General features: G+C 42.5%; 1 protein-coding gene across 17 annotated transcripts in view; it reads left to right on the top strand.

Annotated features, from left to right (window-relative positions):
* LRMDA (leucine rich melanocyte differentiation associated) overlaps positions 1 to 22,365 on the top strand; it is a 1,023,531-nt gene that overhangs the window by 555,264 nt on the left and 445,902 nt on the right. For 12 of the 17 annotated variants that reach the window (XM_042909260.1, XM_042909276.1, XM_042909261.1 and 9 more), the window contains one exon: positions 15,783 to 15,909. In XM_042909260.1, coding sequence (XP_042765194.1) covers positions 15,783 to 15,909 — 127 coding nt within the window. Of the gene's footprint in view, positions 1 to 5,286; positions 5,354 to 15,782; positions 15,910 to 22,365 lie in introns of all 17 variants that reach the window. The other 5 variants (XM_042909272.1, XM_042909273.1, XM_042909271.1 and 2 more) reach the window with 1 other exon arrangement.

Here is a 22,365-nt window from a genome sequence, read left to right on the forward strand (position 1 = left end):
AACTCATGTGCCATTTAATAATTCACTGTAATTTGGCATTGAAAGACAAAATTATTGTGTATGTGGAAAGGGCATACACTTGATATCATGAAGCAAATATTGGTTGGAGTAATGACCTTGATTTATGAATGTGTTTCTTGCAAAGCCACAAGCAGGATATAAGAAAGGAAGAGAGTTCCTGAGGTATTTTAAGGTAGGAAACATTGGGTTATTTTTAATTGACATTGGTTTTTCTCTCTTGTTAATACCTAAAATAACCTTGGATTCATTGAAATACAGCATGTTACCTGACTTGCCCCTGAAGATATTTGAATTGAGGACCCCCAATAATTCTCACACTTTGATATGCATGGAAATGATGTGGGGAAATTAACTGGAGATATCCAGACCCCAGCCATACAAAGAGTGATTTGTAAGTTAGGGTTGGTTTTTGGCATCTGAACTCTGAGACATGTGATCTACAAACCACCCTTCTAGACACACTGATACAGTCACCCCCTTTATTCCCCTCTGGAGGAATCTTAGGTACAGAGAGGGAAAGGAAGGCATCTGCTCATATATAGTAATTGGGTGAGCTGGGACTGACGTGGTATTTTCCAAGTTACTGATAAACAAGTATTTTAAGGAGTGTGTCTTATAAACATTTCTGAGGCTCTTCTTGGCCCTTTCTTCTGGAAAGGAGATAGGATTAGGATTTGGGCCTATATCCAGGGTAGGTAGGTTTTCCTCTCCTCCTACTTAGCCATCACTGTGGGAGATGCCAAGAGGGGTCTTTAATTAATTATCAAGGAGACAAGAGTAAGACACCTAGGACATAGGTGAGCAGACCAAGTCTGCGCAACAGTTATGGAAAGAACATGCAGAGTAGAAGGCTTTGGGAGAGAAGTTCAGCCACATCTGGGACAGGCTGAAAAGTCTTCTCCAAGAAGGTTGGGTTTGAGCTCCACCTTGAACCATGGGTGAGTTGTACAATAGCAGAGAGCAGGTAGAGGCACTTCAAGTGAAGATAGAATGACCAGACAGGTTACTCAGTCTTCCCACAAATCTTGACAGGTCCTTAGAAGGTGATAGAAATAAAATCTGGAGGTCTGGCTTGAAAGCCAGGTCAAGACAGATCAAAAAAGTTAGCTTTGTCAAAAGCTTCAGGTTCATTCTTACCTAGAGACAACCCCTTGTGATCCCAAGTCATTAATCCACCTGGAGGCCTATCCTGACCTGAGTTCCCTTGCTTTGAAGTGTGCTGTCCTCTGCAGCATGAGGAAATAATTTGCTGCCTGCTTCAATGAACCATCAGGAGAGCCAGCAGACCTAATGACATGTGAGAATATTAACCTCCTACCACGAAGAGCTGTGAATCTTGAGCGGCAGTCTATAATTCACCCTGGACTCCTGAGCCAGACCTCTCCAGCTTTCTTACTCACTCACTTTCTCACTTATATCCAGAGAGAGAAGGAGAGACCTGCTCATAAAACTTTATATTCTCCAATAGTGTGAGCTTCACTGAGCGGCTTAGTAATGAGTGGCTTTCCTTTTGCAGTCATGGAGAAATGTATACCCTCAGAGGTGGGGTGGGGGCTATTTTTAATGTTGCATTTTGCATAGAATTCTTTCTCCTAACCCTGGAAATGCATGATATCATGGAAGGTGACCATTAAAGTGCTTGGATAACCAAACTTCTTTGTAATTCTATACTTGGTCTTAAAAATCAAAGCCAAAAATGGTAGTTAGGGCTCTAATCTTAGGACATTTTAGATATTAGATGGGACCTTAAAGATCTTTTATGGTCGCTTGAAGGCAGAAGGAGCATTTAAACCTCATTGTGTTATAACTGTGTTTTTGCCCTTGTTTCATGAGATCGTGGGCCCCTTGAGGACAGGATAATATCTTCACTGTATTTGCACTCCCGGGCTTATCAGAGTGTCTGAGCCATACAAGATCTCAAATAAATGTCAGCGCAAAGATGGAGCAGATTGTCTGCTCCAACTCCCAGTTTTGCACATGGAAAACACACAGACACATGCAGACACACACACAGGCACACACACAGACAGACAGACACACACACACACACACACACACACACACACACACACACACTAAAGTCCATAGGGCAGTTCATTAGTGGGCATAGCTAGAGTTCTCCTAGGGATGAGTGAGCCTCTTTTCTCCTGTCTGCCTCTGGTTAGATGACTACCACTCTTGGCCCTGGATTGCCACTGTGGTGTTTTCATTAAGAGAAGTGTTGTTCTGATGGAGACTGTCTAGTAAACTCAGTTAAGCCAAGCACAAATGTAGGGCCAGGGGACTCAAATCATGGAATACATATGGAAATGGGAGATTAGTTGCCTGTGGGTTAGAAGGTACCTAAGACATTCAGGCATGGCCCCTTGGATGACAGCATATATCAAAGTAGGAGTTCTTGGACCGGAAGAGTATTTCTCACTTAGCTAGAAAATCTTAGCCCATCAGATTCCACACAGGTGGGAGCAGACTTGTTTCATTCACACTAGGGGGTGCTCAGTAAACATTCCCTGAGGGAGAATAATCCATTCTGTAGTTTTTATGGTACTTTTCTGTTTAGCCAGGCCATTTAATTTCCATATTTCAAGTGTCTCTGCACAATACTGGGCACATACAGGTTTTCTTATGATTTACAAATGTAACGAAATCAAACCTGTCTTCCTCTGCTGACTTGACTAGCACAATGAATGGAAAAACCAGTGGTTAGTATCCACTCTGGATATATGTAACTCTCAGTCTTCCTGGTCTTTCCAAATTGTTACCCTCTTCCTTCTGCCATTTTCTTCTTTTTAAAATTAATTTTATTAAAACCAATCAAATTAAAACTGCTTCTGTCCAGGGCATCTCAAGGTCCATTCATTATAGCTTCTTATCTTGGCAGACAATCGGCACAGAAAGGCAGCTTGGCTATTATGCACATACAAAGCCCATCACTTCCCTACCAATGGTCAATTCATCAAACATTTATCTTTTGCCCTCTGAGCACTGTGTCACATAGCCTGTCACTCCCTAGTCTAGGATGCTAGGAAAGATGAAAAAACGCAGGGGGGAGAGCGGGAGTTTTCTTCTCCCCCAACTTTCCCCTCTCAGATTATTTTGTTAATCAGCTTTCATACTTGAGACTTGAAACTCTCCCTTACCCTGCTACCCTCCAACCTCTATCTTTTTGGCCATATGAAGATTACTACATGTATGCTCAACTTTTTACTGAGTGATGGAATGTCTAAGGCAAAGATTAAACTTTAGCTTGGTTTGGGAGTTTTCTATTGCAACCCACTTTAGAGCAGAGAATGTTAGAAAATGAACAGACATCTAAAATAATTGAGTCTGGCCTCCCCAGTTTACAAAAGAGTTAAGTGAGGCCCAGAACAGGACAAAGGTTTTGACTGATGCACTGCAGGAAGGTAGTCACCAAGGCAGGATAAGAATCAGGGTCCCTGGTCATCTTCAGATAGAGGTTCTCGCAAGCTGGCATTTCCTTATTTGTCCGACAATTCTGAATACGTTTTAGTATGTCTTTTGGTGCGTTAGCTACTTGCTTGCTTACCTGAGGTAACTAATTAGTTCTTTTGAGAATATAATGCACACTTTTTTTTTTCAAAAACGATCTTTCAAATATCAACAATCCTTATGTCTACCTAGGCTTGTTTTTAGATACCTTATCTCATGTCCTGCCTCTTCCAATATCTGCAAAGTGTATAGGTCTGGGATTTTTCCTCCACCATAATGGATGAGAAAATGATAGCCAGAAACTGAAAACAGAGATCGTGCACCCAAATTTAGTGGTGTTACTTTGTGTGCCCAATTGCCACATTTGTGTTTGGCTTCACTGAGTTGACAAGATAGTCTCCATTCAAATACCATCTTCCTTGTGAAAATACCACCATGACATTCTACCCCCAAGAGCAGCAGTCAAGTAACTAAAGAGACAGATGGGGATGAAAGAACCTGCATTTAGTCCTGGTAAAAATCTCTTGTTTCTCATGCTGCACATCTGCAAGCATTTGATCTGTCTTCTTTGTCCCTAACACTGTTAACTTCTGTGAGGTGTAGGTCCTCGGGTCCCAGAATATGCCTTTATATGAAATGGAGTACAATCCTAACAAAGTCATTCTTTGTAAGATTTTTCAAAGCACGGAACTAGGGCTCTTTTGAAAGAAGGAAAATGGCTCTAATAGTAAGCCACTTTTGGAGGTCACCATATCACCCAAGGCCTTCTTTCCTTCAGGAGATATAAAGGTATCTTGTAGTCTGGGACAGAAAACATGTTTTCACCTTTTTCAGCCAACTGGGACCTCACAGAATCAGTAGTTGACATATTTTTGCTGGTGTTCCTGGCCTGATTCCATTCCAGGGGGCCCTACCCATGGGGAAGCTAGTCTTTGGGCAGGTATTTGATTAGGGCCCCTTTGGGTCCCCAGGGCCTTGAGGCACAGCCATGTAAATGTCTCCTTTTCTGGTTGGTTTGCAATGAGTAGACACCATCTGTTGAATTAAATTCCCTTTATGGAGGGTGGTGAAAGGCTTGTGTGGAAGAGACACTGTTATCTTTCAAGCAAACAGTTCATGAGGTTGAAGAGCTGTGTTCTTGGCCCAACATATGTTTGCCCAATGGCTGTGGGAGCCTCCCCCACCAGGCGCTGAATTCCGCCCCGTGGCGACACACACACATACCGCGGCTGCAACACACCATGTCCACTCCCTTACATCTCCCTAGTAAAGAAAACCTCCATTTATAGAACCCGCCAAACAAACTCACTCTTTAGACTCTTAAAAACAAACAAGATCCTGAGGCCACAGGCTCCATGCGTGCATGTGTGGTTTTATAAAAGCTCAAGCCGTGAACCAAAATAATTTCAGAGACACAGTCAAAGCCCAGACCAAGCCCTATCACCAGGGTGGGAGAAATGCAGGAAAGATTCACTGAGAGGCATGGAGGACGGCCAGATGGGCAAAGGGATGGGAATAAGACATGGAGGCATCTAGCTCGTTCATAAGGAGTACCTGGTTCTCACCTTTGTCCTCAGGGAACCACTTGCTATAATAACTTCAGGACAAACATAGGAGGAGTGGGTGGAAAACAGTGACCGCTGCAGCCCTCACTTTTTTCCTCTCAATGTCTAGAGCCCATTTTGCCCACACTGCTTAATAATGTGCTGTCCGTTATGGTCTCTCCATTTCAAGTCCAACTTCTTTCTCTGTTCCCATAGATGGTAGGCCCAGGGGGAGCAGGTGCCATGACTTGTACATCTTTTATATCCCCAGATGTATGTGCATCTTGAGAGCCTGCCATGCTGGAAGAGGATAACACATGTATGATTTCTTGTGCCAAGTAAGCTTTTTGGAATGGCAATTACTTGCATGCCGGGATGAGTTACCTCTTCTTCTTATGTTCCTTTGCCACCAAATTTGGCATAAAGTGTAAGAGGGTGCTCACAGAATTAGAATTCATTCCGATTGAAATTTAGCTCAAGCCCACTTCCTCTTTGAAAACTTCCCTAACCCTCCCCCTCCTCAGAGTATTGTTTATCATCCCAGTCTAACCCATTACCCTGCCTTATCTGGTAACTCCTACCCTGCTTACATCTACTGCTTAAAGTAGGGGAGCACGCCACAGTCCTTTTTATCACCCCAGAGACTAGCAAAATCCTAGGCACAGAATTGGCACTCAGTACCTTTTTGTAAGTGAATGAAATGAATGAATGAATGAGTGAGCTATAGAGAGGTACATGCCAAGGTGACTAGCTCCACCTAAAGTATACTTTACCTCATGAAGGCCACATTAAACAAATATAAGAATTAGTTCTTCAGGGGATTGTCCTAGGAGGGTCAGGAGGGGATGTAGATCAAAAGGCAAAAGAATTTGAAGACCTCAATCTGATTGTGAGGACATATAATGAATGGATTAGAAAGCTATACACAATGTTTGGATAAAGGTTGTGGCAGTAGTGAATTTCCATTTCTAGATCTCAACTAGAAGTTATTTACAGGTTATTTAGCATAGTTCAGTTGAAGGACCATTGCACTCTATGTCCAAAGGTTCTAAGCAGGGCTTTGTTACTATGTGTGGTTTTAGGTAAGCCACTTGGCTCTCTGCTTATCAGTCACCTTCTGTGAAGTTGAGGATCGAACAGCTTACAATTCTTCTGGGACTCAAAGTCTATGAGTCTATGAAGAAGACCACAACAGGTCAAATAGAACTGTGGCTTGGAAATCTAGTTCACAGGGCATAAGAGGCCAGTGTGTTAACAGGTGCCTTTTTTTAAAAAAATTGTTTTAAATGTTTGTTTATTTTTGAGAGAGACAGAGACAGAATGCAGGTGGATTAGAGGCAGAGAGAGAGAGGGAGACACAGAATCCGAAGCAGGCTCCAGGCTCTGAGCTGTTAGCACAGAACCCAATATGGGGCTCAAACTCACCAGTTGTGAGATCATGACCTGAGCTGAAGTCGGACGCTCAACCAACTGAGCCATCCAGGCGTCCCAACATGTGCCTTTTTAATTATGGGGATATCCCCATAGTTAGGGAAGCATTGAAGAAGCTTTGCACAGTCCCAGCTAGAGGATCAGAAGAAGGCACACAGTTTAGTGTGATGGAGAATGACGGAGCTAGAACTCTCTGCTGTCCTCTTTCCACCAGGCTGTCTGGCAGGGAAGGAACAGCTCTTGGGAGCCCTTATAAACTGCAGTTACAAAGGAAGGAACTGCAGTTAGATAGGCACAGTATCTGGGTAGAATATTAGAGGCATCAAATCTAATATTCTATGAAGAAATTTCCTCTAAACATTCTCTGTGACTCTAACCTCTGATCATGTACAGATAGTGACTCAGAAGGTAGCTCATTCCTTTGGTGAACAGCCCTCTTTTTAAGCTTTAAAAAATTGACTTGAGAACTTTCCTTCCAACTTCTATTATTTTGTCCTATTTGTTTTTGGTTCTGCCTTCTGGAATGCCAGAGACATAGTACTTTGAAACAACTAAGCCTCCTGTGTTCCTGGTTAAATAATTTTGACCGTCTCCATCACTGTTTCTTACACCCTTCACCAGCTTGTTGGTCTCATTGTATGATATTTCTAAATGCTGATGCTGCTTTGAGTCTGGCACTCAGACCTGAAACAAAGCTCCAGGTAGAGTTACTTAGGGGCCAGTAGAGTAGGATCAGATTCCCTTCTGGGGAGGCAGCCCCACTCTGCTGATTCATACTAAACCTTTATACACACTGCTCTTTATGCAAGGTTCCTGCATCTTATGTTTGGTGAATCATTTTATTTAAAAGTAATAGTTACTAAAGTCTTTTCTGATTATATGATACTTACTCATGATATAAAACCTAGTAACTAGTGAAAACTATAAAAGAAAAGAAAAAAAAACACCCTACAAATAGCCACTACTCACAGATTAGTAGTATATATCTGGATCCCTCTATCAGTATGTAGGTACGTAAATACCTGTATGCTTTGAAGTGTCAGTATATACATACAGAATTGTCATAATGTCCCTATGTACATTAACAGTAGTTTATAAACTAGGAACAACTAACAGACTACTTTATGGCTCTTAACCATCTACATGGAAAACATGGTACACATTAAAATTTGTGTAGGGTGGGGCGCCTGGGTGGCTCGGTCGGTTAAGCGTCCGACTTCGGCTCAGGTCATGATCTCACGGTCTGTGAGTTCGAGCCCCGCGTCGGGCTCTGTGCTGACAGCTCAGAGCCTGGATCCTGTTTCAGATTCTGTGTCTCCCTCTCTCTCTGCCCCTCCCCTGTTCATGCTCTGTCTCTCTCTGTCTCAAAAATAAATGTTAAAAAAAATTTTTTTTAAATAAAAAAAAAATAAAATTTGTGTAGGGAATGGAGGGGAGAAATAGATGATTTAATTTCCATGCACGAGATTGTAATGTGTGTGCTGTATGTATTATAACTTCATTTTAGGTACTTAAAAGGATAGCATGACATTTTATTGAATCAGTAGATATATGTATACAATATCATTTTTAATTACCTCATGGCATTTCATTATACAGATACATCGAGCTTTCTGTAATCATTTATCATTGGGCATTTAGGTATGTTTACATTGTTACTATAAATAATACTGTAGGGAACATACTTAAATCATGCACATTTATTTGATATTTATTTAATACAGTGTTAGAATTATTGGATATGAGGTGATCATTTTTAAGACTTTTAATATAAATTGCCATCCAGAAAGGTTATAGCAGCTTCACTCTCCCATCAGTGTTGTGTTGGTCTGTTACTTTGAACTTTTGACAAGACTGTGTTAAGATTTAGGGAAACAATGGATTTGTTAGTTAAGTGAAAATATCTTGTTTAATGTGAATATTTTAGATTCCCAGTGAAGTTGAAATTTCACTCTACCTTTCTAGTATTGACCATATATATTCCTTGTGTATTTTCTTTCCATGTATTTTGTTTTTCTCTTAGGGCTTTCAGATTTCCCTTAATGATTTTCAAAAGCTCTTTTAATATTAAGGATTTTAAACCTTAGATTGTTAGATTGGAAGTATTTTCCCCAATTTACATTTGCCTTTTATTTTTTTTCTCCAAATAGGTATTTTTGGATAGTTGGACTTTAAATTTTTTTAATTTTTATTTTTGAGAGAGAGCATGCACAACTGGAGGAGGGGGGCAGAGGGGGAGAGAGAGAATCTCAAGCAGACTCCATGCGGAGCCTGACCCTGGGCTCGGTCCCACGACCCTGCGATAGTGACCTGAGCCAAAATCAAGAGTTGGACGCTCAACTGACTGAGACACCCAGACGCCCCTTGGGTAGTTGGACTTGAAATCTATATTCAGGTCTTCACATTAGATAATATGAAGTTTCATCTTGTTGGGCTGAAACAATGTGTTGATTCCAACACGATCATTTTGGATCCTACTGTATGCTCCTGAATATCTTTCTTGGGTCTTGCACTCCATGAATGTGATAAACATATGCTGAACCAAGTCATTGGCCAAAAACAGGACCAAAGTCCCCGGACCCTTCCTTCATTGCAAGCTGGGCCATTAATTAGTGTTCTTCAGTTATATTTTTAACCAGTTATGACTCTGTCTAAAGTTGTCATTTTCTAGCATAGTTTTTGCTCTCCTGACATAGGGATATGTCAAAGCCTTTTTGAAATCTGGTACAATATACCTTTATTCCTAGTTAACTGTCCACATTAATAGCTGGTCTCACAGAACTTGTCCTTAATGTACAGAAACTGCCTGTTTGAGACTCAATGCCATATATGTATCTTGTTTCATACTACAGAGGATCTGAACTAGCTTATTAGAATTAATTTAAAAAATGTATAGATAAAATATGAAGGCTATATAAATTACAATTCTCAACTACAAAGTTAGAAAGCGGATATAGAGACCCCACGGGATTATCTTTTTACATCTGAGTCACCATTTCACTCTCAGCTTCCTAGTAGTAAAAGTAAAAAGGGTATCATGACCAGAAACCTGGTTTATTTTGTCCTAGGGCAAACAAATACCAGTTTCTCAGAGGTATAATCTGACTAGAATTTCATAAGTATATGAATTTATTAATCCAAAGTGTGAAGAATCTTCCCTTTTCAAATAACTGTGGTTGTATTACCCACTTCTGTGTTTCCAGCTCTTTACACATTTCCAATAATTCTTTAGGGATCCTATATAACAGTTTTATTAGTATTTTAGGTATGGTACATGATGGCTTCACACGTAATCCCACTTAGAGTTAACAAACACTTTGTCAGCTGCCTTAGATTTTCGACTGGTCTTGGATTCAGGGCTGTTACACCAGTGTTGAATTTTATTCCATGCAACTCAAGGATCATCTATCCTGACAGGGGACTTAAGGGCTTTGGGGTGACCTTGACAAATTGCATATGATATACTGTCACATGGTTTCCGTATACACTATTGTACATAGCCATGAGCCTGTTCCACCTTTGTCTGTTTTTTTTAGAGACTTTCATCCCCTATTGGTATACTTATATTACTCGTATATATATATATATATATCCCTGGCTATGTGACCTGACAGAAAAATATACGGAAAATATTTAGACCCAGCTGTACATATAACATAGTACTATCTCTTCTAACATACTGTAGTATATGCTGAATAGTGTGCTATGCCATCTCCCGTACTGTTCTGTAGTATATATTGTATAGTGTATATACTATGCTATCTCTAGTGGTATTCCGTGGTATACACCGTATAGTGTACGTACCGCGCCATCTCTTGGAGTGTTCTGTGGCATATGCTGTATAGTGTATATACTACACTATCTCTAGTAATATACTGTGGATACATATAACCATTTACATGGGCTATAAAAAGAATTTTGTGACAGAGAGAAAGAGTATCTCTTATGTGATTGGATTAATGGCCTTTCAGAAGTGCTGCCACTGGGCCATTTTCTGGGCTGTGAGCTGCCATATCACTGTTGTCCCATTCTTTTCTTTCTTCCTTCATCCCCTCTATATAGCTCTGTGCTGCCTGTCCTTTTCTTCTAGCTGTGGTCATGGCCTCTCTTGTCAGTTTGCAGACCTTTCCCAAGGACCTGCTGTGTGCCAGGCCCTGTGCTTGGCCTGGTGGGGCAAATAAAAAAGGTGCAAGTTGCTATTCCTGCTCTCAAGGGTGATATTTAAATTATTAAACAACTACACTGATCAATCAGAAACATCCTATCTAGAGCAGGGTCCCTAGAGGCTCCGTGCTGTGGGGGCATTAACCACTTAGTTGCTGGACTGTGAAAGGTCTGGGGGGCTCCGAAGAGTGGCCAGGGTAGCAGGAGGGGGTACTCAGTGTATTCAGAGCTGCAGTTATTCCCAAGTGGTAAGGAAGGATTTAAATAGCCTAATAACTGGTTCTGGTGTATGGGTACAAACTCATTGTATGTCACTTCTGCCCGTTCATAGACGCTGGCCTCAGGGTAAATAGGAGGAGGCATCTGGCCTCTGAAGGAATGGGTGTGGACATTGCCCTCCCAGCCTCTGGCCGGTTGCCCTGAGGCCTGCTCTTTGCCTTGCCCTTGGGATTTTACTGTCAGCTTTTCTCGGAGTGGCTCACAAGCTCAGGGTCAAGCTGTAGTCAGTTGACAAAGGGGTATTGAACCCTTACTGTGCATTTGACAACTCTCCAGGTATTATGGAGGTTACGTTGAGATCCCTTTTTTGTTGGGGGCTGGGCAGACGAAAGTCATCCACAAAGACCATTACAGAGCAGGCAGCAGCGGAACCTTGCAGGTCTACAGGAATAGCCGCTGTGGTGAACGTAAGACAAATGGGGTAGCTTCTCTAGAATTTTCATAAACTCCCATTTTCTCAGTTATAACTATCTATCTATCTAGATATGTCTACCTCTATATATAGATATATATATAGAGAGAGATATCTGGAAAGATATATTGGAGTAGGTAAAGATTTTAGTTCCGATCTTATTTTCTTAATTAGTTTGAGAACATTCCAACCTTTGGTTCTGGGTTTGAGGCCAGCTGTGGTTCCACAGAGAGAGATATTTCTTCTTAGGGTCTGTGGTTAATTGTGTCCCCCATCCCTGCCTGAGTCATGCTGGGGAGGAGCATCACCCCTTTTATAGGCTGAGAATGGAGGAAAGAGGGCTCTAATGATTACCACTGCTTACACCCCAGGAATAAGGTTGGCATTTCTTGAATGGAGGGTTCTGGAGGTGTCCTCTGGTGATTTTTCTGGCTGGATTTTTGCTGGGTAAGAGGCAGGAGGGATTAGTAGGTCATATGCCCCAAACCTACCAGCTCTGCTGTGGTCCTGGCCCTTTTCCTTCCCCTTTCTGACGAGTGGCTAACTTGGGAATAGAATGAAGGCCACTGAGTAGAAGCCCACCCAGAAGCAGAAGGTATTGGGGTTCAAGCGACCACCCCTTTGTGGGGCCTGCTGCCCTGCCTGAGGCCCCTCCTTAGCGGCTCACAACCACTGGCTTAGCTTGGAAAGGGCTGGGGCCGCCTGGTTAGTGCCGCTGTTTTTATAAGCTAATGAGGGCAGAGTGTGAGCCACGGGCAATGATGCTGGGATATTAACTGTGACAGGAAGCTTGATCATAATTATCTTAACGAGGATAGGGTTAATTACAGTGGAAACTTAAAAGTTCTCTCTGTTTGAATCCGCTAGAGCTGAATGCGTTGTGATGTTTTGTCATTTTGATATGACTTTGGAAAAGGCACAGGGACTCTCCCAGCAGCTGCAGTGGCTCCTGGGGGAGCCCAGCCAGAGCCCTGTGAATGAGGTAACAGAGATGGTACCTGTGGGTGAGATAATGGGCAGCTTTCCTGCTGGTGAAGTGCTTCGGAGTTGCTGATTAGGTTTTCAGAGCAAACCACCTGCCATAGGTCAGACCGCACACCCTGTCTCCCTGTCTTGCCCTTGGCATCTCTTCCCTGGGCTGGGAAGACCTCTCTCCAGCTGCCTGTGCCCAGGTAGTGGGTGAAGCCTTGCTCTCCCACCCCAGCCCCTGACCTTGGCACACATGTCTGCGTTGCCTTCACAGCCCACTCCTCAAACATCTGCAGATTGCAGACCAAGCCGGCAAGTAACTGTGGAGTGACAGGCGTCCCCTCCACCAGGGCCCTTGGGTGTGGGGTGCATTTTGCTGTGCACACACAAGATTATGGCAGAGGAATTGCAATCTCATCATCTTTTCCTTGTAGCTACTGTAGCTGTCCCATTAAACAGCACAGATCTGAGTGGATCCTTAAAGCCTTTTTTGCCTTGTCATTTTGCTTAACAGCACACACCTCTTTGCAGGCATCTTGTATCTAGGGGTATGAACTCAAAGATGGATGAAAATAATAATAAAAAAAAAGATGGATGCAAATAATTTTTCCCCTCCTCCTTCCATGAAAACAGCAGCAGCAATAACAGAAAAAGTCCAATTTTTAAAAGCAAAAAATAAAGCCATCTTCCAGGTGTGTGTTTATTGACTTCTGCATGCCAACCAAGCCCCAGAAATCCTGTCTTCTCCAGTTTTACCCTTCACTACTCTGTCTCCTCAGCTCTGAATTTAGCTGATTAAATCACCAAGTGCACACTACACTGATGACATGAAGACAGGGATTTATTAATTAGCAACCTCCCCTCCCCCGCCATGTAACACGGTTCCCTTTTAGCTGAGCAGCTAATAACATTAATGGCAAAAATAATCTTACAACCAGACAGGTAATGGGATTTGAACCTGAACGTCCCCTACTCTTCTGTGAAGTTTGACTCAGAACTGAGCTCTGCCCCAGAGCCCGCCCCAGAGAAAGGCAGCTCTGTGGGCACTCCCTCTGGTGTTCTTAGCTTTGTCCCTCTGTGTGCTGTGTCATTTTGTTGTATGCCTCCCTGGAAACACTCTTGGAAGGGAGCTTTCTTTTGCTTGCCAGTTGCCAACCATTTGCTGATTCTCATGATAAGAGTATTATATTTGCATAACATAACTCAGGAACAATGTGTATTTGGATGCTGCCTTTGACCATAGCCCAACTGAGGTTTGTGCACAAAGGACTTATTAGCCATCCATAAGGCACCCTGAAGGGAGGTGGCCTCAATGCCCCTCGCCCCTGTGGTAAACAGGGCTTCCTCCTGAAAAGCACTTTTCCATCATCACTCATTAACCCCCACTGAGGGAAGGGACTTCAGGAAAGGTGGAAGTTTCCCTGCAGAAGCCAGACTTGCTGCACACCTTTGCACATTTGCTCATCTGCCCACTCCCTGCATCCAGAACACACTCCCCCTCCAAAACACCCCCTAAGGTCACAGCTACCAGAAAAATCAGTGAATAAAAACAAGAAAGAAAAGAAAGGAACCAGCATTTGCTAGTGACATGTTTGTTCATCTTCTTTGGCTTATATTCATAAGTTCCTCTGGGCTGGAAACAGCACAGAACAAGGGAGTGCAGATGGGTTATTGATAATGCCCAAACTCACACTTGAAGTAAATGGTGGAGCTGAGTCACAACTCTCGTGTGTGTGTGTGTGTGTGTGTGTGTGTGTGTGTGTGTGTGTTGGTTTGTCCCCCCCCCACCCCCCCCACCCCCGAAACATGAGGAAGAAGAGAAAGGAGGAGGAAGAAATGAAGCACAATGACCCCATTGAGCCTTAGCCCAAAATGTAAGTGGTATTGACTTCCTGCTGTGGAGCAGGTAGTGCTGGCTGTAGGAGTGGGGGTGGTCTGGGTGCTGGGCCCTGAGGAATGAGACACACCAAGGTAGCTGTGCGCCCAGTGGGTCTGGGGCTTTAATGACTGACACTGCACATCACACCTCCTGCATATTGACTCCCTGTTTTGGAGCCTTGTTGGCACAGATCCCACAAAGGAGATACAGATGTCTGGAGACAGCTTTGGTGCTAAAGTTCACACTCACGTCAGATGTGCGGGCACTGCACACACAAGCAGGCGTGTCTGTAACGCAAGTGCTATCAGTAAATGAATAAATAGTGTAGACAACATCTCCCTGATTCGTCACATTTTATAGGATAGCCAGGAGATCCCAGGCGAGTCCGCCCTCTGGTCGACGTCGTAGCTCAGCTGTCAGCCTGTGCAAGCTCAGCACCGCTCTTGGGTCTGGCAGGTGAATGAGCTGGGAGTATGTGTGTCTGTGCAAGTCCCTCCACCGGGCGGCTTTCTTTAATTAACGTCTGCGCGCGCGGAGAGTAGCACATGCGCACAACTGCCCCTCACCGCCTCCACCCCCCTCCCCCCCAACACTCGTGAGACCATAACATCAAGAGTTAACTTTCAGCTAACTGTGTAAACAAGGCTATTTTTCCCTTTCTGATACTTACCCCCCCCCCCCCCCCGCCCCCTGAGCCGGGTACTTAATTCTTTCAGATCCTTGATTATTTACTGCCTTGACATCTACATTGCTGCATTCCACACTTCTTTCAAAAATAAAGTGAGAAATCCACTTTCCATAAATTAAAACTGTAACTTCAAGCCGGGAGCACTGAAACAGAAATTCCCCCAACTCCTTCCTTAAACCACCGCCCCTCTCCCTGCCCAACAAAAACAAAAACAAAAAGGAAAAGAAATCATGAAAGAAAAAGAAACAACCCTCTCCGACTGGAGTGATTATGTGCTTCTGAAGATGCCTTGCCTTTGGGAGCAGCCACAGGGACACTGGGCAGACGCAAATTAAGTGATTAGTGTAAAAAAAAAAAAAAATGGGGCGGGGGGGGGGGGGGGGGATAAAAGTCAAAGGCTGAGAAGGGAGAGCAAGGAAGCCTTCCTTGCCGTTTCCTGGACTGTGCAGAGGAGAACCGCTAAGAAATGATACTTGAAGTTATATTTATTATTGTAAGAGGGGTATGATATTTCTGGGCAGGAATGATGGATGACAACTTAAATTTGTGTCCAGGGAATGAAGGTGAACTGTGACAGAGTTATTTATCTTGGGAATGGAGGTTAGGGTCAGCCGAGGCTGGGTGCCTGAAGGCACAAGACATTGACAAATTTATCCTGCAGGCCGTATCTGAAGCCCTTTGTTTTGGATCCTGGCTACTCACTAAGTGACCCTCATCCTTCATGTTGGCAATGCGTGAAGGATGCGGTGAGTGCCAGCGGCCCCTTCTCCCCCGCCGCCCCCACCCCGGCTCCCGCTACTAATTCTTGTCATTCACTTTGCTGACAGGCACCAAGCCCAAACTATTCCCAGTCCTGAAAGGGAAGGTTAAAATATTTATTTCGGCTCATAATGGCCTCCCTGATTTAGTGCAGGATCATTTTTCCTGTTGCCTTTGTCATTGCAGGTCACTGGAAGGACTGAGCGCGTTCGGGAGCCTGGAGGAACTCATCCTGGACAACAATCTGCTCGGGAACGACCTCGTGTTGCCAGGGTTACCCAGGCTCCATACCTTAACCCTCAACAAGAACCAGATATCCTTGGCTCTGCCCGCTGCCTCCACTCTCTGCCCTGCCCCGCAGTGGTCCCCGCCCGCACACCCCCTCCCCTGTGCTCCCCTCCCCCGCCCCACACAAATACCTGCGAAATGTCAAATGAGTTTTATGTGTCAGCTAAATTAAAGTATGTGAAATACAGTCCATGGGCAGACAAAGCGTTCTGTCTTCTGGCACTCGGGACACTTCAGAGTAATTTATTATAGGTCATTCATAAATGAAATGCACCATTATATCTTCCTGTTGCTCCATTTTAGTGTAGAGATCTAAGTTATGGCTGTGAAGAAATCTTTTTAATAGATAAAAATAGAGAAAGAAAATAATGTCACTGCTGCTGAGAAGGCAAAGCCCGGTTCTAGTTGCTTGGGCTTGTGTGGGAGGGCGACCTCTGGTGGGAAGTACGGGGTAGTGCCTCTAAGCGAACTTGGCCTTCACGGAGGTTTCTGGAACGCTCTGGTGCAGGCCTGGGGAACAGTTCTGGCAAAGCAGAGGGGGAAGGGGCAAAGGTGCGAGATATGTGTGAAGCCCAGGGGTAACTCTGCCCTCCGTGGTGTTTGATGTACTAGGGTGATGAGAGAGGTCTAGCAGAGTCTTTCTATTGCATGCTGTCCCCTTAAGTGCTGTCCCCTGCCAGCCTGGGATGAGGCACAGGGGTATTAATGGCTCTGGATTCTATAGGGAGGCTGAGAGTGGAATCGGAAGCTTTCTGCAGTATAAGGCACTTAGCTCCTCTATACAGTTATGGGTCTCCATGCTGCCACAGCACCAGCTGGAAGGCAGGGAGGATTATCAGTTTTGTTAATTCCTGTATCCATCACACCTAGAAAAATGCTTGGCATGGAACTGAGGTTCAGTGAATGTTTGTGGGATGAATGAATGAATGAATGATTATCATCAGCTGTTCTTTATTGAGTGGGTCAGGCACTGTGCTGGTTGCCTTTAAGTATATTATTTTTTATTCTTACCAAACCCTGGGAGATGGATGCAGTTTCTCCATTTACCTGAATGAGGAAGGAGGTCAAGCATGGACCCAAAGCCAGACATTTACCAAAATGCTAGATCCCAGATTCAGTCTTAACTGTGGCTATATCCAAAATTCTTTCCATTCTCTTGTGTTGCTTCAGACTTGAAGTCTAATCACCTTGTTTTGTTAGTGAAACATTTGAGATCTAGAGTAATTCAGTCACTTGTTCATGTTTTCATGGCGAGTTAGAACTAGAAAAGGGATCAGAGCCTTTTTCTGTAGAGTATGAAATAAAACCATGTATGCATATGTCCACTTTAAGAATGAGAGGCAAAATCATTTATTAACTGATGTTTATACTTTAAGTCATGAGACAGTATTTTCTTTTTAGGTAAAATATACTAGGATGGTCATTATAAATTGGCACTTTAATAGAAGTGGAAGGCGAGGGCTTACAAATAAATATCAGTCTATATCATAAGGCAATATTGATGGGTTTTTTTCCTCTCCTATCCTTTGGTCAACCAAGTTTCTTAGTCATTGTTTGAAAAATTATTATAGTCCCTGTATCACTGTCTTAGGTGACCACTTGGATGATATTCTTAAATCATTCAAGAACAGAAGGGTTATTAGAATAGAACTGGATGGTAAATTTCCTCCTTTGGGCCCTAGTGCTTATATCCTGTGTCCCATGCCACTGTAGAGTCCTAGCCTTTGAACTTGGGTTCATGAGTCAGCTTAATCATGTTTAGTTGTGTGGCTATGGACAGGTCAGCCTCTGAAAACCTCTGTTTCTCATTTTGTGTGTATGTGTGAGATCACAGCTTTCACTTGCCTATTAGGAGAACTGGTTAAAAAGAAGAAAATATATGAAAGCCTTTTTTGCATGTTGGAATCCAAGTGCCATGATAATGTGAGCAAAACAGGTTTCTGCATGGGTGAAAAACCAGCTACTTCTGCCCTGGGATATTTATTGTGACGTTGGCAATATAAGAAATGGTGCTGTGAGAAGGACTTCCAGAACAGCCCACAGATCAACCCACAAGGACTTTGTCTGGCAAATGCTGTACAAATGCTAATCCCAAACTCAATTCCTCTTCTCCCTCAGCATAACTTCCTGGCCAGTTCTCTGTCGCATTTATTGGTGCATGCTAAGAAATGCAAGCTCATTTCAGCACCAGCCTAAGAAAAACAAGTAAAAGAAGAGCACACAAAACAAGAACATCATTTTGCATAAGCCCAGTCTACAGATGACCTAGTGGGTGATTTTTTTTTATTGACCTCTGATTTATTTAATAATCAATGAAAAGAATTTGTTGGATACTTATGTGTTCAAAATAGGTTATCGTATTGCTTTCCACTGTACCACTGGCATTTGAGGAGCATTGAGTAAATATTGATGTTAATATTGATGATAGACAGATTACCTGATTAGTGTGATTAGGTTACGCTAAGAAGTAAGATTCATGTTTCATATGAATTTACTAAGAATTATTATTTCCCATTTTAGAGGGTTCATTTTTACAACATGGCACAGAATATGATGAAAATGTGCAGGAATCCACTCTGGATTTTTTTGTTTTTTTTTTTGTTTTGTTTTTTTTTTTGTTTTTTAGATTCTATGTGTAAGAGAGATCATAAGGTATTTGTCTTACTCTGACTTATTTCACTTAGCATAATGCCCTCAGGGTTCATCCATGTTGTGGCAAATGGTAAGATTTTATTCTTTTTAATGGCTAAAATACATAGTTACATATATTATTATATACTGTGATATAATTATAATATATAACATATATATATCACAACTTCTTTTATATTCAACTACTGATGGACACTTAAGACTGTTTTCATATCTTGGCTATTATAGATAATGCTGCACTAAACATGAGTGTATAGATGTCTTTTTGGGTTAGTTTTCATTTTCTTCAGATAAATATCCAGAAATGGAATTGCTGAATCATACAGTGTTTTTATTTTTAATATTTTTTGGGAAGCTGCATACTGTTTTCCTTAGTGGCTACCTCAGTTTACCTTCCCAACCACAGTGCAAAAGGGTTCCTATTTCTCCGTATCCTGCCAACACTTATTATTTCTGGTCTTTTTGATAAAAGCTATTTTAACAGGTGTGAGGTGATATCTCATTTTAATTTGGTTTTGATTTACCTTTCCCTGATGATGAGTGATGTTGAGCATCTTTTCATGTGTCTACTGGCCATCTGTACTTCTTCTTTAGAAAAATGTCTATTCAGTTCCTCTGCCCATTTTTTAATCAGATCTTTTTTTGCTATTGAGTTATATGAGTTCCTCATATATTTTAGATATTCCTTATCAGATATATGATTTGCAGTCATTTCTTCCCATTCACTAGGTTGCATTTTCATTTTTAAATAGTTTCCTCTGCTGTATAGAATGTTTCCCCATTTTTTTCTTTTTCATTCTCCAAATTTTTATTTAAATTCCAGCTAGCTAACATACAGCACAATATTAGTTTCAGGTATAGAATTTAGTGATTCATCAATTGCATATAACACCTGGTGTTCGTTGCTACAAATGCCCTTCTTAATCCCCATTACCTGTTTAACCCATCCCCCCTCTATCCCCCATCCACCTCCCTTCTAGTAACCATTAGTTTGTTCTCCATAGTGAAGATTCTGTTTCTTGGTTTGCCTCTCTCTTTTTTTGCCCATATGTTCATTTGTTTTGTTTCTGAAATTCCACGTATGAGTGAAATCATATGGTATTTGTCTTCCTCTGACTGATCTTACTTAGCATAATACATTCTAGTTCCATCCATGTCATTAGAAAAGGCAAGATTTCTTTCTTTTTATGGCTGAGCAATATTCCACTGTATATGTTTCTCATTTTTAAAGTAGTAAATCAGGCTGGAGGATGGTTGTATTCTCAGTGTTGCTGTCACCAGAGATTAGCAGGCCTCTTGGCCCTACAGTACTGAGGGATTTTCTTTGTCTTTGGTTGAGTCCTTTTCCTTTTTAATTCCTCAGCTTCTCCAATCTGTAGCAGTAATGCTGAGGGAGAAATGATAGTGGTATGGGGGGAATTGTTGCAGAAGGGGATGTGTAGCTGTAAAGCTGGCCAGTTATATTGCTGTGCTGATGGAGAATACTGTATTAGCACTAGATACGAAAGGTGCTAGTTGGCTGTTTTAGGATGCAGCATGACTTCTTTCTCCTCTGTTCTACTGGTATGATCATGAAGATTAGCTTCATTTCCCCACATACTTGAGCCAGAAGTCACAGAATGAAAGCCAGGTAAAAGCAAGAGTAACACCGTATGGCACCCTTGTAACCTAATACTTCTGACCTACCTTTTCGGCCAACTGACTCTGCTACTTTCTTGTTGAATATACCCCTGACTCTTTAAGAGTTGCTCTGTTCCACATTGCTATTCCTTACTCCATGAAATGCCTTGGATTTGGGCTCTGTCAGTTAGCTTTGCTGCATAATAACCTACCTCGAATGTTAGTAACTAAAACAACAAATACGTTATTTAACATTCTCTGTGTCAGTTGTTTGGGCAGGGCTCAACTGCATGGTTCTCCTGTGGATTTTGGTTTGGTCCATATGCAGCCACCATTATCTGGAGGCCTGACTGGGACTGGATGGTCTGAAATTGCCTCACTTATATGTCTGGAAGTCAGTGCTGGTTGTTGACTGAACGACATGCTTCCAATAGGCTAACACAGGCCGCTCTGCATGGGGCAGCTGTTTCAAGAGCAAAGCCCTAATGTACAAGTACTTTTCAAGCCCTATTTGCATCTCAGATGTTGCTGATCCATGGCCAGAGCAAGTCACGTACCAAATGTAGAGCCAGTGTGATAGGGGACTGTACCAGGTGTGTATACACAGAGGCATGCCTCACTCCTGTAGTGATCCTGCACATGGACCGTGGTGTCTCATCTCCTTAAAAACTGACTTCATATTTGTAATAAACAGAGACCTAGAATCAAGTAATTATTCACCTGCTACAAAGGTATTAGTTCTTTCTTACAAATTGAATCTTATTTTAAGTATATTAGAAAGCTTGCTATTAAATGGGATTCTACCTGAAGTTCTTTTGAGAAGTTTGTTTTGGTTTTAATTTCTGGTGTGCTTGTTTGTCTGTTTGCATACATAGAGTTTTCCATTTTGGTTTTACTCTCAATGAGGTATGTTTGAACAATGCTCTGTTACTGGATCCTGCAAACATGGGTTATGGGCTGCTTTATCCTTTGGCAAGAGGTACTGTCAGATAGTGGTTAAGAACAGGCTCTGAAGTCAGACTTCCTGGGCTTGTACCCTGGCCCTGCCACGTGCTGCGTGTTCTTGGACTGGTTATTTAACATATCAATGCTTTGCTTTCCTCTCCAAAATTGGGACATAATGGTACCCACCCCATAGGTTGTTGTGAGGGTTATTCTAAGTTCTATGTAATGGTCAGTATTATTGCCATTTTTATTAGAGAATTATGTAAACTTATTTGATCTTACTTCAGCTACATTATAACCAAGGTCAGAGCATAGATTTAGAGTGTGTCTTTGACTTTTATAACTTAATTTTACATCCATATCATTCTGTGAGGTGAGTACCATTGGTGAATACTCTCATTTTTTTTTTTTAAGTTTATTTTTGAGAGATAGCACAAATGGGAAGGACAGAGAGAGAGGGAGAGAGAATCCATAGCAGGCTCCACACTGTCAATGCAGAACTCACAAACCATGCACAAAATTATGACCTGAACTGTAATAGAGTCTGACGCTTAACTGACTGAGCCACCTAGGTGTCCTAGTAGTACTCTCGTTTCTTATGAAAAAACTGAGAGAGCTGAACATTTTTTTTTGTATGAACTTTCTGAAGTCACCTAGATTGTCATTGGTAGTGCTCAGTCTAGAACCCAGGTATGGTGATTTATAACCCCAGACTCTGAAACCCAAAGGAGGTAAAATCAATGCATGAGGAAAGGAACTAAAATACAGGAGGAGTCGGTTGCCTGTGCTTGCCCTGTCCCTCCTGCACCAGACCCTGTACCCAGCTGCAGAGGGAGCTCATGAAAGGGATTTCAGAGCACAAACCCAGCATCTGGCAAATTTTTTCTCAGTCGACCAATGTCTCACGTCTCATCTGTACACTACCTACTTGACCTCCCATCTTTGTTCTGCTGGCCCTTTGTTACACTTCTGTTAAGCTCTCAGCATTGCTGTCTTGTCCTGGTATACTTTAAAGCCTGGACTTCCCAGGTTACCTTTTTATCTCCTGGTTCATAGCTTATCTTACTCCTCTTCCCTTAGTTCATTTAGACTGGGCTGGTAGTCACTGGCCATGGAGTTGACCTTATCTCTCCAACACTCACGTTGTGTATATGTGTGTGTGTATCTCTCTCTCTCTCTCTCTCTCTCTCTCACACACACACACACACACACGCACATGCACATACACACACTGTCCTTGGCTCTTCTCCAGTAGGGTTGGATA

This window comes from Panthera leo, chromosome D2 (assembly GCF_018350215.1).
Source record: "Panthera leo isolate Ple1 chromosome D2, P.leo_Ple1_pat1.1, whole genome shotgun sequence".
NCBI classification, from domain to species: Eukaryota; Metazoa; Chordata; class Mammalia; order Carnivora; family Felidae; genus Panthera; species Panthera leo.